The sequence below is a fragment of the Coregonus lavaretus genome (assembly GCF_964263955.1).
Source record: "Coregonus lavaretus genome assembly, contig: HAP1_SCAFFOLD_403, whole genome shotgun sequence".
In the NCBI taxonomy this organism is placed as follows: Eukaryota; Metazoa; Chordata; class Actinopteri; order Salmoniformes; family Salmonidae; genus Coregonus; species Coregonus lavaretus.
This window is the reverse complement of record NW_028166489.1, coordinates 419,258-434,336: the sequence shown is the minus strand read 5'-3', so window position 1 is coordinate 434,336 and position 15,079 is coordinate 419,258. Positions and strand designations below refer to the sequence as shown.

The window sequence follows — 15,079 nt, the reverse complement described above, 5'->3', positions numbered from 1 at the left end:
GCGACTCTTCCTTTTTCGAGTGTTGGGGATTTGGGCCTGGTCCAGATTGAGCAGTATGTCCTTCGCCGCAGACTCATTGAAGTAGAAATCGGTTAGTGATAGGTTAGGTTAGTGATCGCTGTTCTGATGTCCAGAAGCTCTTTTCGGTAATAGGAAAATATGGCGGAAACATTATGTACAAAAACAAGTTAAGATCAGCGCAAAAAACCCCGCAAAATAGTACAATTGGTCAGGAGGAGCCCTTAAAAACGGCTGCTATTCCCTCCAGCGCCATTTTAGTCTAACCACTCCCTGTGTGTCGCACGCTAACCACTCCCCGCCACATGCCTCCTCACCATACAGAGGCTAGCCTAATTGGCTACGCAGCTTAGACTGGACGAGTAGAGGCGCAAAACAACTTTATTTACCTATTTTTCGGCAGGGGACCAGTTTTGGGGGGGGCACCAGCACAACAATCCTGGGAAGTTCAGGGTGAATGGCAGTAAATTAGCTAGAACAATTTGATTGGCATTTTGATCCTTGTGGAGAGAAAAATCCCTGCTTCGGGCCCGAGGGGGTGCAAATACATAATGGGAATTTAGATTAATATGCCGTGCAAACACTACGGACCATTAGCTTTGTGAATAAATACCAGACTGGGGAGAACAAACACAGTAAATATCCTTTTAGGTAAACATGGTAGGGGGGTTGACTGACTGGTATTGACTGGCTGTTACTGACTGGTTGCATGGTACTGATTTGTTTGTTTGGTGAGGGCCTGGTTTGGTTGGCTGGAAATATAGAATGTAGAGAATTTGTTTAGTGTTTCTGTCTGGCTAGTAGTTGACTAAAGTAAACATGTTGTTTTGACTGAGCGCTTTAACAGACTGATCTTTAGAAGACAATGTGATTGTTTTGACTGACTGATCTTTAGAAGACATTGTGATTGTTTTGACTGACTGATATAAACAGACTGCCTGCCATTCTACCCATCTATCCGTCCGTCCGTCCATCTGCTTGCCTGTCTGTCTCAGTCTATATCAATGCGTCTATCTTTCTGTCGGCCTACTCACTGGCGTGGACCTGCAGACTGCAGGAGGAGCAGGAGAGCAGCAGGCTGGTGCAGTCTTCTCCCGTGTGGGAGTTGGAGGGCAGCGGCTCTGTGTTGTCCGGCCCAGCGCTGAAGCACATCTCGGGGACCAGCGGGTGGGTGCGGCTTCCGCAGCGGGGAGCGTGGGGGTGGTTGGGGGCACTGGGGCTGTCGGACGGGTACAGAGAGTCCTTCTGGGGCTGAATGAAATAGGGGAAGGAGGTTACATATCTTCTGGGGCTGAATGAAACAGGGGAAGAAGGTTACATATATGGGCTCACTGATTGGAGTTTAGAGCTGTCACATTTTCCCCCAAAAATCTATATTGAACACGGGAGCTAAAACCACAAATTTGTCCAAATTACATTTGAAATTTCATCTGAAACATTTCCATCAAAAGTCTTAGTCAAAACTGATGGCAGTCAAAGTTGGTGCTCTAGTGGTCTGATGCCTCTTTGTGCACTAATATGTAGCTTAAACACCAGCTTTTCATTTTCTCTGTTCAAATGTAATTCATGCATTGTTAACCTTTAATCAAATGAGCAAATGGTTAACATGACTTTCTGCAATCTGCAGACTCAGCCCTGTGTCAAAGACCACTGTTGTCTGATTGTGATGTTCACTCTGTTTGTGGCAAAGAGACATGTTATAATATATAGTGTTCTATTTATTTATATTGTTTGTACCCTAGCTGTGTCCGTGGTCGGTACCCTAGCTGTGTCCGTGGTCGGTACCCTAGCTGTGTCCGTGGTCGGTACCCTAGCTGTGTCCGTGGTCGGTACCCTAGCTGTGTCCGTGGTCGGTACCCTACCTGTGTGTATGGGCAGAACAGAGTGCATACGGCACAGTAGGGTTCCAGGGTGGCCACGGCCGCATTGAAACTCTTCTCAGCCAGGATGTTAGGAGTGCGGTTCTGCCACAAGTGGCCCGCCTTCTTCACGTGGCCATCCAGTGGCAAGGGGGAGAACAGCTCTGATTAGGGAGAAAGGAGAGAACACAGCCACACACACACACATCAGATCAGTCTAGATATACACAGAATGAGCATACAAGCAAGGATATAGGCTGTCAGGATACAGGCTGTGTCAGGCCTGCAATGCATGTAGCACAAGAGCCAGAGGAATCCGCAATAGTGTATTCGACCTGAACAGAGAGAAAAAAGACTGTGCTACAATGTCATCCCTCAGAACCAACCTTCATCGCTGGACATTTCCTGCTTGACGATGGATAGCGGAGAGCGCATAGGCGGCTTGCTGAGGGGGTGCCGGCGACTCTTCTTCACCTCCATCTTCAGCTGCTTGGAGTAGAACGATGACTGCTGAGGGACCCCAAAAATGAATGAGCAAGGCCCTGAGTTTGAATAAACTTCAACTTCACTTGACTCAACACCCTGATATCCACACTGAACCGGTTGGATTTTTGACCAGGCTTACCTCGAACCACAATCAACATGAATAATCAATTAATATATTGCTTTAACCCATATATTGTCCCAGGTCTGAATTAGCCCCTGATTAGAAGGAGAGGATGAAAAACAGAGGTGTTTCGGCCCTCCAGGACCGGAATTGAAGAACCCTGTCCTACACCTTGTTCCAGCACTGCTTACCTGCTGCATGTCTTTCACATCAAGCCTGCCCTCTGCTGGTATTTCTGTGTCATTGGTGTCTTGGGGCTCCTTTGGGGGCTCCTTTGGTGTCTGGGGCATGTTGAACGTGGCAAACTTCTCAAAAGCTGCTTGGAAGGAGTTTATAGGGACCGGTGGCGGGGTCGGTTGTTGTTTCTTCTTCTTCTTCTTCTTCTTCTTCTTCCTCTTCTCTCCATTCGCTGTCAAGTGCCACGGGTCTGCCTGGGGGTCTTGTACTGGGTGAGAGAAATAAAAGAAGGGAATTAATACCGTGGGAAATGTGGAACCTCCCAATTCAAAAGGTAAAAAAAAAAGGTGCTATCAAATCTCTGTACTACTTGCTGATTCTAATAGCCATTTCTTCTGATACCCATTTGATCTGGTACCTTGTGATATCATGTAGCTCACGTCTAACTCACTGAGGAAGTTTGGAACTGGAATTTCAGTTAAGTTCCTTAACTGACCGAAATTGAAATGTAATTGCATCCAATGACGCAGCCAACTGGTGCCTTGCCTGGTACCTCCACCCCCCTCCATCAACACCTCCCTCACCCTGACCTCCATCGACACCTCCCTCACCCTGACCTCCATCGACACCTCCCTCACCCTAACAACCTCCTCCTGACGCTCACGTTCTCATCCTCACTCTGACATTGTCCTGACCCTAACCACCACCTCATCACCTCCTCCTCCTCACCTCCTGCCCCAATCCTAACCTTAACCATTAGCGAGGACAATGCAAAACTGATCCAAGACCCTACTGCGCCCTACACCCACCTCCTGTGGCCTGGTCGGCAACGTCATCCTGCCTCTCCCGGTCCTGTCTCTCCTGTTCCTCCCGTTCCCGGTCCTCTCTCTCCATTGCCTCCAGAGTCTGCAGGGCCTCCCTGGCCATCCTCTCCTCCCTCTCCTGGCGCCGCTGGGCCTCGCGCTCCTCCACCTGGCGCTGGTACTCGGCGGCATCCAGCTCGATGCCTTCCTCCGCCAGCACCTTGACCTCCTCCAGCTTCAGCCGCCGCAGCTGCTCCTTCTTCTGTAAAGCTCTGGGGACGGAGGGATGGGGCAGACAGGGACATGAGTGACTGATGACACTTACAGTACTTTACTTGTATTAACACTTTGTACCCCACCCCCCCTCACTCTTTTACCTATATTTAACTGTTTCAGTTTCCCCTGTAAAACATTCATGCTTTTAAAAGTGAGAGAGAGAGAAAAAGAAAAAGATGGATAGAGAGAAATGTAGGACTAAAGAGTGAGAGGAGAGAGAGGAGAGAGAGAGGAGTGAGAGAGGAGAGTGAGAGGAGAGTGAGGAGAGTGAGAGGAGAGAGAGGAGTGAGAGGAGAGAGGGAGGAGTGAGAGGAGAGGAGAGAGAGAGAGGAGAGAGGAGAGAGAGAGGAGTGAGCGGAGAGAGAGGAGAGAGAGGAGAGAGAGAGGTGTGAGAGGAGAGAGAGAGGAGTGAGAGGAGAGAGAGAGGAGTGAGAGGAGAGAGAGAGGAGATAGAGAGGAGAGAGCGAGAGGAGTGAGAGGAGACAGAGGAGTGAGAGGAGAGAGAGGAGAGAGAGGAGAGAGAGAGGAGTGAGCGGAAAGAGAGAGGAGTGAGCGGAGAGAGAGGAGTGAGAGGAGAGAGAGAGGAGAGAGAGAGAGGAGTGAGAGGAGAGAGAGAGGAGAGAGGAGAGAGAGAGGAGAGAGAGAGGAGTGAGAGGAGAGAGAGAGAGGAGAGAGAGGAGAGAGAGGGGTGTGAGAGGAGAGAGAGAGGTGTGAGAGGAGAGAGAGAGGTGTGAGAGAGAGGAGAGAGAGGTGTGAGAGAGAGGAGAGAGAGGTGTGAGAGGAGAGAGAGGGGTGTGAGAGGAGAGAGAGAGGTGTGAGAGAGAGGAGTGAGAGAGAGGAGAGAGAGGAGTGAGAGGAGAGAGAGAGGAGAGAGGAGTGAGAGGAGTGAGAGGAGAGAGAGGGAGTGAGAGAGGAGTGAGAGAGGAGAGAGAGGAGTGAGAGGAGAGAGAGGAGAGAGAGGGAGTGAGAGAGGAGTGAGAAGAGAGAGAGGAGAGAGAGGAGTGAGCAGAGAGAGAGGAGTGAGAGGAGAGAGAGAGGAGAGAGAGAGAGAGAGAGGAGTGAGAGGAGAGAGAGTGAGGAGAGAGAGAGGAGAGAGAGAGAGGAGTGAGAGGAGAGAGAGAGAGGAGTGAGAGGAGAGAGAGAGGAGTGAGGAGAGAGAGTGAGGAGAGAGAGAGGAGAGAGAGGAGTGAGAGGAGAGAGAGAGGAGTGAGAGGAGAGAGAGAGGAGTGAGACGAGTGAGAGGAGAGAGAGAGGAGAGAGAGGAGAGAGAGGAGAGAGAGGAGAGAGAGGAGAGAGAGATGACAGTGTGACTAGCTACACCATTTGGAACACACCCAGAAGCATGGACACCGTTCACAAAAACATTATTGACATAGCTCAGAGTACAGTATTACTAGGGTCAGGAGTTTTCCCTAACCCTTGTCATTCCATATCTTAGTATGAATGTACACGGAGTGTAAAAAACATTAGGAACACCTTCCTAATATTGAGTTCAGAACATTTCCCCTTCAAAACAGCCTCAATTCGTCAGGGCACGGACTACAAAGTCAAGTTCGATGGATGTCCTTTGGGTGGTGGACCATTCTTGATACACACAGGAACAGCTTTGCAGTTCTTGACACACTCAAACCGGTGCGCCTGGCACCTACTACCATAGCCTGTTCAAAGGCACTTAAATATTTTGTCTTGCCCATTTACCATCTCAATGGCACACATACACAATCCATGTCTCAATTGTCTCGAGGCTTAAAAATCATTTTTTAACCTGTCTCCTCTCCTTCATCTACACTGATTGAAGTGGATTTAACAGGTGATAAATAAGGGATAATAGCTTTAACCTGTATTCACCTGGTCAGTCTATGTCATGGAAAGAGCAGGTGTTCCTAATGTTTTGTACACTCAGTGTCTGTGGTATGCATATAGGTATACATGTCTCGGGTAGTGTGGGGAGGACGTATGCAATTATACTCTTGGACTTCCGATGATGCCTTTCACCTTGACCCTGACGGGTCGATGAAATTCAATTGTATAGTAACTGTACTGTCCGTCTCTCTTTCTCCCCCTGACCTCTGAAGCAGTTTCTGGCGGTAGGTGACCCGGTTGGCCCTCCAATGCTCCAGCTCAGGGCTGGTCAGGGTGGTGGGTCGCTGGTGGTCCAGCACCGTGCCGTCCTTGCCTTGCTTCCACTGTACGTAGCGCTCCGGCTGCAGGCAGCGCACAAACACATCCATGGAGATCTTCACCATGTCCTTACGACACGTACACTGGGGGAGACATAGAGGAGAGGAGAGAGAGAGAGAGAGAGAGAGAGAGAGAGAGAGAGAGAGAGAGAGAGAGAGAGAGAGAGAGAGAGAGAGAGAGAGAGAGAGAGAGAGAGAGAGAGAGGAGAGAGAGAGAGGGGGGAGATAGAGAGAGGAGGGGAAATGGGAGAGAGAGAAGGAGAGAGCGAGAGAGAAGGAGAGAGACAGGAGGGGAAATGGAAGGAGAGCAACAGAAGTAAGATGAAAATAAAAAACTAATTTTCTTTCTGTGCCCCGGTCGATGTATTACATTTCTGCTTTATTTCCTGAGCTGCGCTGAGAGGCCTTATGTTCAATTACTGGGAACATTCTTCAGGCACGCTGCACCTCAGACAGAGGCAGGCAGAACAAGTGGAGGAGAGACAGATCAAGAGCGAGAGAGAAAAAGAGAGATGAGGTACTGGAGGGAGAGCAGGGAGGTGGTAGTGGGGGGTTAGTAATAACGTCAACAACAAGAGAAAGCCCCCCCCCCCCACCGCAAACCAATATCCACACACTACATCTCATCTAGGAAGCACTTGAGGGACGGAATTAAGTGAGGGGGAAACCGGCAGATGAAGGAAAGAGTCGTCTGGCTACCAGGGTCTGATTGGGGACTTTCATAAAAACATCAACTGGAACAGAGGAAGAGGTGAGACGACAAAACACAAATGAATGGGAGATAAATGTGTCTCTCTGCAATGACGGCTGTGGTGGGAACAGGGGGTGGGGGCATATTAAGCAGCGTACCAGAGGAAATAGGAACCCAAAAAAGTAAAGCCCATTTCTGTCCCATAAAATTATTAAGGGAAATGTATAAATGTACCATTCCCGAGAGAGGGTGGGGGGGTACTATGCTTAGATGACTGAATTTTCTAATGGAAATGTATTCGGAAATGTACCAAATGTCTCCAAAAACAACGCGTGACCCCCAAGGACTTCTAACCAATGAGCCCTATATACTCACTTCATATCCTAATGAAGTTAAATGATTGTAGGAAAACGTAAACAAAGACCTTAGGTGAGGTCGCCCCCCTATTAGAATAATATTCAACCTTAGGGGAGCGCTTAAAATATCACCATGCAACCTCGCAGACTCCGACTGTCATCCTTCACTAAATAAGTCTGGACTTTTAATGTCTCCGTTCCCATTGGTGGCTGTGCGTGATAAAGCAATCGTCTTTTAAAACATCACAACGTGATTGTACAACCTACTTGAGAAAAATAGGCACACTAGAAAGTCCTGTGTGGCTCAGTTGGCAGAGCATACGAAAATGTATGCACATGTGAAGGACGTCAGGCTGCTTCCTGATTTGGCTCGAACCCAGGACCTCTGCCTTGCTAGCACACGTGACCGCCCTCCCGAAGTGTCTTACCAGTTGGCGCAACATGAAAATGTAACTATTTGGCGGCGCAAGTGGGGACATTTAAGTCTGAGGAGTAAGTTTCATATCCCCATGTGCTACATACGCGAGAGTAGAGAAACTGCAGGAAAATCCAGTTTACAACCGTTAATGAGTATGTAGTAGTGTGCTGTACTGCCTTGTCCTCTTGTCTGCAGCCATGGGAGTGTCCATTCAGTTTACTACAGCTAGGCAGTTTCTGCCATATGGAGACTCACAAACACTCCCAGAGAAACAACAACACTAGAAAATCTGGATTCATTTGAACTTCATTTTGAGTTATTGAGCTAAACCGAGCAGGTAGAGAGAGGAACAACTGAGGTTCTGGGTACAGCTCCTTAACAAATGTCCACGCATAGCACATAAGGAAGCGGACATCTGCATTCACACCGTTTATTGAGCATGTCTTACACACAAAGTTGTGAGGACAGGCATCTGCAATAAGGGGCTTTAGTGGTTAACTAGTCATTTCTGCCCCTGCTATCATGCGCTTATTTCCAGTGAGGGCCACCATACATTAACATAGCAGTCTGTTGTCAGTTCAGTGCGATATTACCACACAATAAGAAGTGAAATGACAATACTCTTTGTTTAAAGCCTACTCTAGGCCTATAACCAATGTTCCCTCAAAATGTGTTATCACTGAGCAAATTTCAGGTCTGCTGAGCGCAAACATGAACGTTGTGAAAATTCAGTGCAACTTCCGGGGGCGCGCCTTTACTGTGAACACTGAGGCTGTACCCGCTTTAAGTTACAGTTTTAACAGTGGTCAAGTAGGCTACTGTGCCTATTTGATCATAATGTAGGCCTACCAGAGTGGCCTACCATCAAAAACCATGGAGAAAATGCATCCCATAACATTTTAACATGGAAATAGCTGTTCTATCATTCAGCCTACAATAGCAGTCAATGTGTGGTGTTTCAACGTAGGCCTACATTCCATGAGACCTTTGGAAGAAAAGCACAGGGCTTGACATAAACCTGTTAATCCACTTGTCCTTCAGACAAGGAGGTGACTGAACATGTTGTTGTGTTGTTTGATGCATACCATTATTACTGAGAATCAGACAAATTATGCTACCCTCTGCTTATTGGCTACTTAGCTTATTTAAACCTGTCTCAAAATACAACACTGCCCCTTTAAGACAAAAAAAAGCTCTTTACCTGACTGGCTTTTCAAAGATGTCTAGAAATGCACACGTTTTGTGCTCTTGTAGGAAGCAATCACTCCCCCATTGCTGACTACAAATGATCTATAACTGGGCTACGAATATGAACAAATGTGCACACGTCACTACATGTAGCTCTCGCTTTGATCTCAAAACAAGCCCATTGCTCAGGACCGCTCATGCTGTAAAAACAGTCCAGTTCAACGTGAATGGCACAGTTCCATATAAGGCAATGGTCTATTTGTATTTATAAACTGGGTGGTTCGAGCCCTGAATGCTGATTGGCTGACAGCCGTGGTATATCAAGACCATATTACCACGTGTATGACAAAACATTTATTTTTACTGTTCTAATTACGTTGGTAACCAGTTTATAATAGCAGTAAGGCACCTCAGGGGTTTGTGGTATATGGCCAATATACCACGGCTAATAGCTGTATCCAGGCACTCCGCCTTGCGTAAGAACAACCCTTAGCATATTGGCCATATACCACACCCCCTCAGGCCTTATTGCTTAAATAGGTCTACTGCAGCTCTGATTGGTTATAGCGCACCAGTCTGTGTAGAGTACGGGCCTGAGTCGTGCCTGTCAATGCAATAGAATCCTACTCCGATGCGTTCTGTCTACAACAAAATCTCTTGAATAGTTAGTTTTGCATTCGAAGTCTTGCATAGTTCATTTTGTTTCGGTAGGTTGCATTGAAAGTGGCTAATTGCGTTGATTCGATCACAATTCCCACAGTATAGGGAAACGTTGACAGTGTTAACTAAGGTGGAAAACTCTAGAAAGTTCAATCTCGTGCTTCTCTAGAGCAGGTTGATATTTCCTCTGCGAGGCAGTCCCGGGGGAGCTGCGCACGCACTCGTGCATACACAATAATAATACCGTAGCCTTCAGCATCTTCAGAACCCCCTATCAAAGCGCATCAGCTCTAACCCAAACAAACAAGCATACACAAACAAAATATCACTACTCGGCGAGTAAATCATCTGCAATTCACTTTGATAGATGAAAAGGCAGAGAATTGGGTCTGCGGCTGTGTGGTGTGTCCAGTTCTGAGGCACCAACAGCCAGATGGAATGGAAATGAATCTTCTATTCAGCGTGATGAATATCCTCTCACAACACCCAATGTTTTGGCCCATACTGAACCGTGAACTGTCATGTACTTTCTCACCTGAAGTATAGATAATTGATCATTGTTTCTCAACTCTGGTCTTCGAGTATCTCCAATAGCACACGTTTTTGTTGTAGCCCTGGACAAACATACCCAATTCAACTCATCGAGGGCTTGATGATTAGTTGACAAGTTGAATCAGATGCGCTTGTCCAGAGCTACTTGTCCAGAGCTACGATAAAAATGTGTACTGTTGGGGGGTACTCGAGTACTCGAGGAGTGGAGTTGAGAAACAATGACCTAGCTAGATGACATATTCCTGTGTGCTAGTCAGGGAGGTAAGAGTGGAACACTGTTCAGCTACAATGAAAAGCAGTTAGGCACATCAATGAAATGTATTTATAAAGGCCTTTTTACATCATCAGATGTCACAAAGTGCTATACAGAAACCCAGCCTAAAAGGGCAAACAGCAAGCAATGCAGAAGCACGGTGGCGAGGAAAAACTCCCTCCCTAGAAAGGCAGAAACCTAGGAACAAACCTAGAGAGGAAGCAGGCTCTGAGGGGTGGCCAGTCCCATTCAGGCTGTGCCGGGTGGAGCTACTACTACTACTACTACTACAACTACAACTACTACTACTACTACAGCGTTGTACTACTACTACTATAGCGTTGTACTACTATTGTGTTGTACTGCTGCTACTACTACTACTACTACTACAACAGCGTTGTACTACTACAGCATTGTACTACTATAGTGTTGTACTGCTACTACTACTATAGTGTTGTACTGCTACTACTATTGCGTTGTCCTACTACTAAAGCATTGTACTACTACAGGTTTGTACTGCTACTACTATAGCGTTGTACTACTACCACTACTATTGCGTTGTACTACTACTATAGCGTTGTAGTACTACTATAGCGTTGTACTACTACTATAGGGTTGTAGTACTACTATAGCGTTGTACTACTACTATAGGGTTGTACTACTACTATAGCGTTGTACTACTACTATAGCGTTGTACTACTACTATAGCGTTGTACTACTACTATAGCGTTGTACTACTACCACTACTATAGGGTTGTACTACTACTATAGCGTTGTAGTACTACTATAGCGTTGTACTACTACTACTACTATAGCGTTGTAGTACTACTATAGCGTTGTACTACTACCACTACTATAGGGTTGTACTACTACTATAGGGTTGTACTACTACTATAGCATTGTACTACTACTACTACTATAGGGTTGTACTACTACTATAGCGTTGTACTACTACTATAGCGTTGTACTACTACTATAGGGTTGTACTACTAATATAGCGTTGTACTACTACTATAGCGTTGTACTACTACTATAGGGTTGTAGTACTACTATAGCGTTGTACTACTACTATAGCGTTGTACTACTACTATAGGGTTGTACTACTACTATAGGGTTGTACTACTACTATAGCGTTGTACTACTACTATAGGGTTGTACTACTACTACTATAGGGTTGTACTACTACTACTATAGGGTTGTACTACTACTACTATAGGGTTGTACTACTACTATAGGGTTGTACTACTACTATAGCGTTGTACTACTACTATAGCGTTGTACTACTACCACTACTATAGGGTTGTACTACTACCACTACTATAGGGTTGTTAGCATTAGTGTTCTCTTTCAACATCTTGTGCTCACTTGGTTTACATTGACACACTGCACTTTTCTTTTCTTTCTTTCTTTCTTTCTTTCTTTCTTTCTTTCTTTCTTTCTTTCTTTCTTTCTTTCTTTCTTTCTTTCTTTCTTTCTTTCTTTCTTTCTTTCTTTCTTTCTTTCTTTCTTTCTTTCTTTCTTTCTTTCTTTCTTTCTTTCTTTCTTTCTTTCTTTCTTTCTTTCTTTCTTTCTTTCTTTCTTTCTTTCTTTCCCATTGCTCTGGCACTTTCAGGAGCCGCCTGTCAATGTGCTGAGACAAAATTGAGGGCAAGCAGCAAAACCAACCAATTAATCTCTTTGAAATTCAGACAGAACTCTTGAGGGGGAGCTCCCTGGCCAGTGGATTGTGTCCAGACCTGAGGGCCAGGGGGCGGACGGGTTAAACGAAAATTCCACCATCACACCGGCTGTATTTCTGTATTTTGACATTTCTATATCTTGAAAAGTTGATTGCTGATAGGCAAATCATTTTGGGATTATATCAACCACGGACTAATGAAACAAATACTAAAAGATAGTTTTTGGGTGGCGTTATCCTTAAAGTGACTCAGAGTCTGTGTTGGTATCTAGTGGCCCTCTGAGCAGCACACTAATGCAGCACACTGACCTGGCAACCTCAAACCTGATACGTAGCCAAGCAGAGACAAAGAGGGAGTGTGTGTGTGTGTGTGTGTGTGTGTGTGTGTGCGCGCACGTGTTTTTTGTGTGTGTCCCTTACAGGTGAAAAGTCTGGTCCAATCCCAAAGTGCAAGACTAAGAACAAATATTGACAGCAGTTTGCCCTCTGGGAGAGGAGATAAAGACATGAAAAGAAAATGAAGTGGAAGGAGAAACAGGCGATGTGAGGCAGCTTACAGACACAGGTTAATACACAGAAACACGGCACCCCAACGACTTGTTGCTCCAGGCCTAAAACAGTGTGTCAGCACTAGACTGTGGAACTGCATGGTGGTGTAAGAGGAGACGGGTAGCATGTGTAATATATTACAACATCTCTGGATGTCATCTTCGCTATAGTGGTGTGTGTTTGTAGGGGACACTGGGGTGACCATCTGGTTTAGTGTGCATTGACCCACCTGTGTTGCCATCTTGCCGTAGTCAATCCAGCGCAGGGTGGCAAAGTTGGTGGACTCGGCGCAGTTGAAGCCGTGGTTGAAACCGGCATGGTAGCCATAGGGAAAGGTGACCATGAACTCGCCTTCTTCCTGAGTGACCTGGAGAGAGCAAGAGTTCCATTTTAAAAATGTTCCTCTGCGATTTTGTGATACAGTATCAAATCAACAGGATGCAGTCATATAATCTAATGTTACTTGCACCCTGATCAATTTCTAAACATTCTGTTTCGGGTTTGGATGATTGACCCTGAATACAGTAAACATTTTCATAAAAAGTTCAGTCAAACACGAAAACACAACATTAAATGTACATTAACTGACTGAGCATTAATGGTCAACAGAACCAGTGCAGTATAAGCAGTATGCAAACTAATAAAACTTCATATCCATATTGCATAAGCAAACATTTGTGTTATTAAACCGGCTTTTGATGGGCAGAGATGAGCAAAAATCTGCCAAAATGATGAAGTAATTTACATTTAAGGAAATGAAGCTCTGCCTCGGATGGAAGGACTTGGCAAAAACAGGGTCTTCGCAACCCCTGCAACCCAGCCATGGGAAACAAAAACAGATGCTAGCTCTTAATATCCACAATCATTAAGCACTGATGGAAGGCTGATTTAATTTAACTCTTCCTCCCTCCCTCACTTGAGCTGGCTAGCGGCTAACGGCTCCTAGAGAACCAGTCTCGGCGATACAAGGAATTAGCCAGTCCGTGCAAATGAAGATTTTCATTTGGTTGCGTTTCGTTCCAAGGCAGAGCTAGGGCCATCATTTACTGAAAGCTGGGGAGGCTGAAGAAGACACAGTTCACCGGTTTGTCTGCATCTCTTGGAAATTAAGCCTGACAAATTATTTGGCGGTTTTTTATTTGACACTCCTAGTTTTCTGTGGCTACCTCAACATTAAAATGTCTACTACTATTACGTGAGGTTCATTGGCAATCCCTGCCAGAAATATTAAATCCTCAAAATAAGCCTTAACTAGATTTCTACAGCTGAACTTCAAAAAGTAGATCGATGGGAGACTAGAGGAAGTGGATCGATGGGAGACTAGAGGAAGTGGAGCGATGGGAGACTAGAGGAAGTGGAGCGATGGAAGACTAGAGGAAGTGGAGCGATGGAAGACTAGAGGAAGTGGAGCGATGGGAGAGGCAGGCAGCGCAACAGAAGAGAGAGATGCACATAAATTCAGACTAAAGAAAGTGGAGCGATGGGAGACTAGAGGAAGTGGAGCGATGGGAGACTAGAGGAAGTGGAGCGATGGGAGACTAGAGGAAGTGGAGCGATGGAAGACTAGAGGAAGTGGAGCGATGGAAGACTAGAGGAAGTGGAGCGATGGGAGACTAGAGGAAGTGGAGCGATGGGAGACTAGAGGAAGTGGAGCGATGGGAGACTAGAGGAAGTGGAGCGATGGAAGACTAGAGGAAGTGGAGCGATGGGAGACTAGAGGAAGTGCAAAGCCGGTGTTATGTTTTACACTCAGATCAAGGGAGACGCTCTCTCTCGGTGTGCGTCAGATAATACGGTTCCTGAGGTAACGACACCCTGAAGGAAAAATAGAAAAAAGACAACTCTGCAGACAGTGGAGAACTTTGTACGCCCGTATTAGAACTTACGATTTATTTCACACCATGAGATTTTCTATCTCCAACAATTATTATCCACAGAAAAAAATTAACATGTAGCTCAGTTGGTAGAGCATGGCGCTTGCAACGCCAGGGTTGTGGGTTAATTTCCCACGGGGGGCCAGTATGAAAATCTATGCACTCACTAACTGTAAGTCGCTCTGGATAAGAGCGTCTGCTTTATGACAAAAATGTAAATGTAAATTAATTGTCTATCCCGGAAATGTGAAAAGATGGAAATTGAAATGCAACTAAGACTCATGGCTCACCTTTCAATACTGTGTGCGTCTGTGTGAGTGTGTGTGTCTGTGTGTGTCCGTCTGTAGGCCTATATGTTCATGCGCACTTTTGCCGTGTTCACTTCTCCATCCAGTCACTCCTCCTCTGTCATTAGTCCCAGAGGTTGTTTGGAGACCAGCCACGCAAACACCCACAGCTTCAGCATGCCTCCTGACCCAGTCATCATCATCTAATGTGCCATTAACCTCCACTTTACTCAGCGATGGCAGGCTTTCATATACCCCATTCATTTCTAGCAGCGGTCGGTGCTAGAGTCATAGGGGGTGTGTACCAAATGGCACCCTATTCCCTACATAGTGCACTACTTTTGACTAGAACCCAATGGGCCCTGATCAAAAGTAGTGCACGTTAAAGGGAATAGGGTTCCATTTGGGACACAGACATATGCTGCACAGGGCTACCATGTCCTTTCACAGGTTGAAGGATTTAAATTGTGCTTCAGCAAAGGGTTCCATTCAGATGCGTTAGTACTAAAACTGCCTTTGGTAGTTAAGTGGCTCCTTTCTGAGAGCTGTTAACAGGCTAAGTGGTAACGTGATGAAATGAGTTGCATTGCATTACTGGAATATCCGTCAAACATAGATGGTTAAAATGAAAGGTGTTAGAGATCTGTTATTGG

The 15,079-nt window shown here is 45.9% G+C and overlaps 1 protein-coding gene across 1 annotated transcript in view; it reads right to left on the bottom strand.

Moving 5' to 3' along the window:
* Positions 1-1,052: 1,052 nt before the first annotated feature.
* LOC311114644 (lysine-specific demethylase 4B-like) overlaps positions 1,053-15,079 on the bottom strand; it is a gene marked incomplete at its 3' end in the record, with an annotated part of 60,222 nt that continues 46,195 nt past the window's right edge. Inside the window, exons 8-14 of the mRNA XM_084189887.1 lie at positions 12,495-12,632; positions 5,808-6,004; positions 3,471-3,736; positions 2,676-2,929; positions 2,264-2,387; positions 1,881-2,041; positions 1,053-1,269 (exon numbers count right to left, since the gene is read on the bottom strand). Coding sequence (XP_084046013.1) covers positions 1,053-1,269; positions 1,881-2,041; positions 2,264-2,387; positions 2,676-2,929; positions 3,471-3,736; positions 5,808-6,004; positions 12,495-12,632 — 1,357 coding nt within the window. The remainder of the gene's footprint in view (positions 1,270-1,880; positions 2,042-2,263; positions 2,388-2,675; positions 2,930-3,470; positions 3,737-5,807; positions 6,005-12,494; positions 12,633-15,079) is intronic.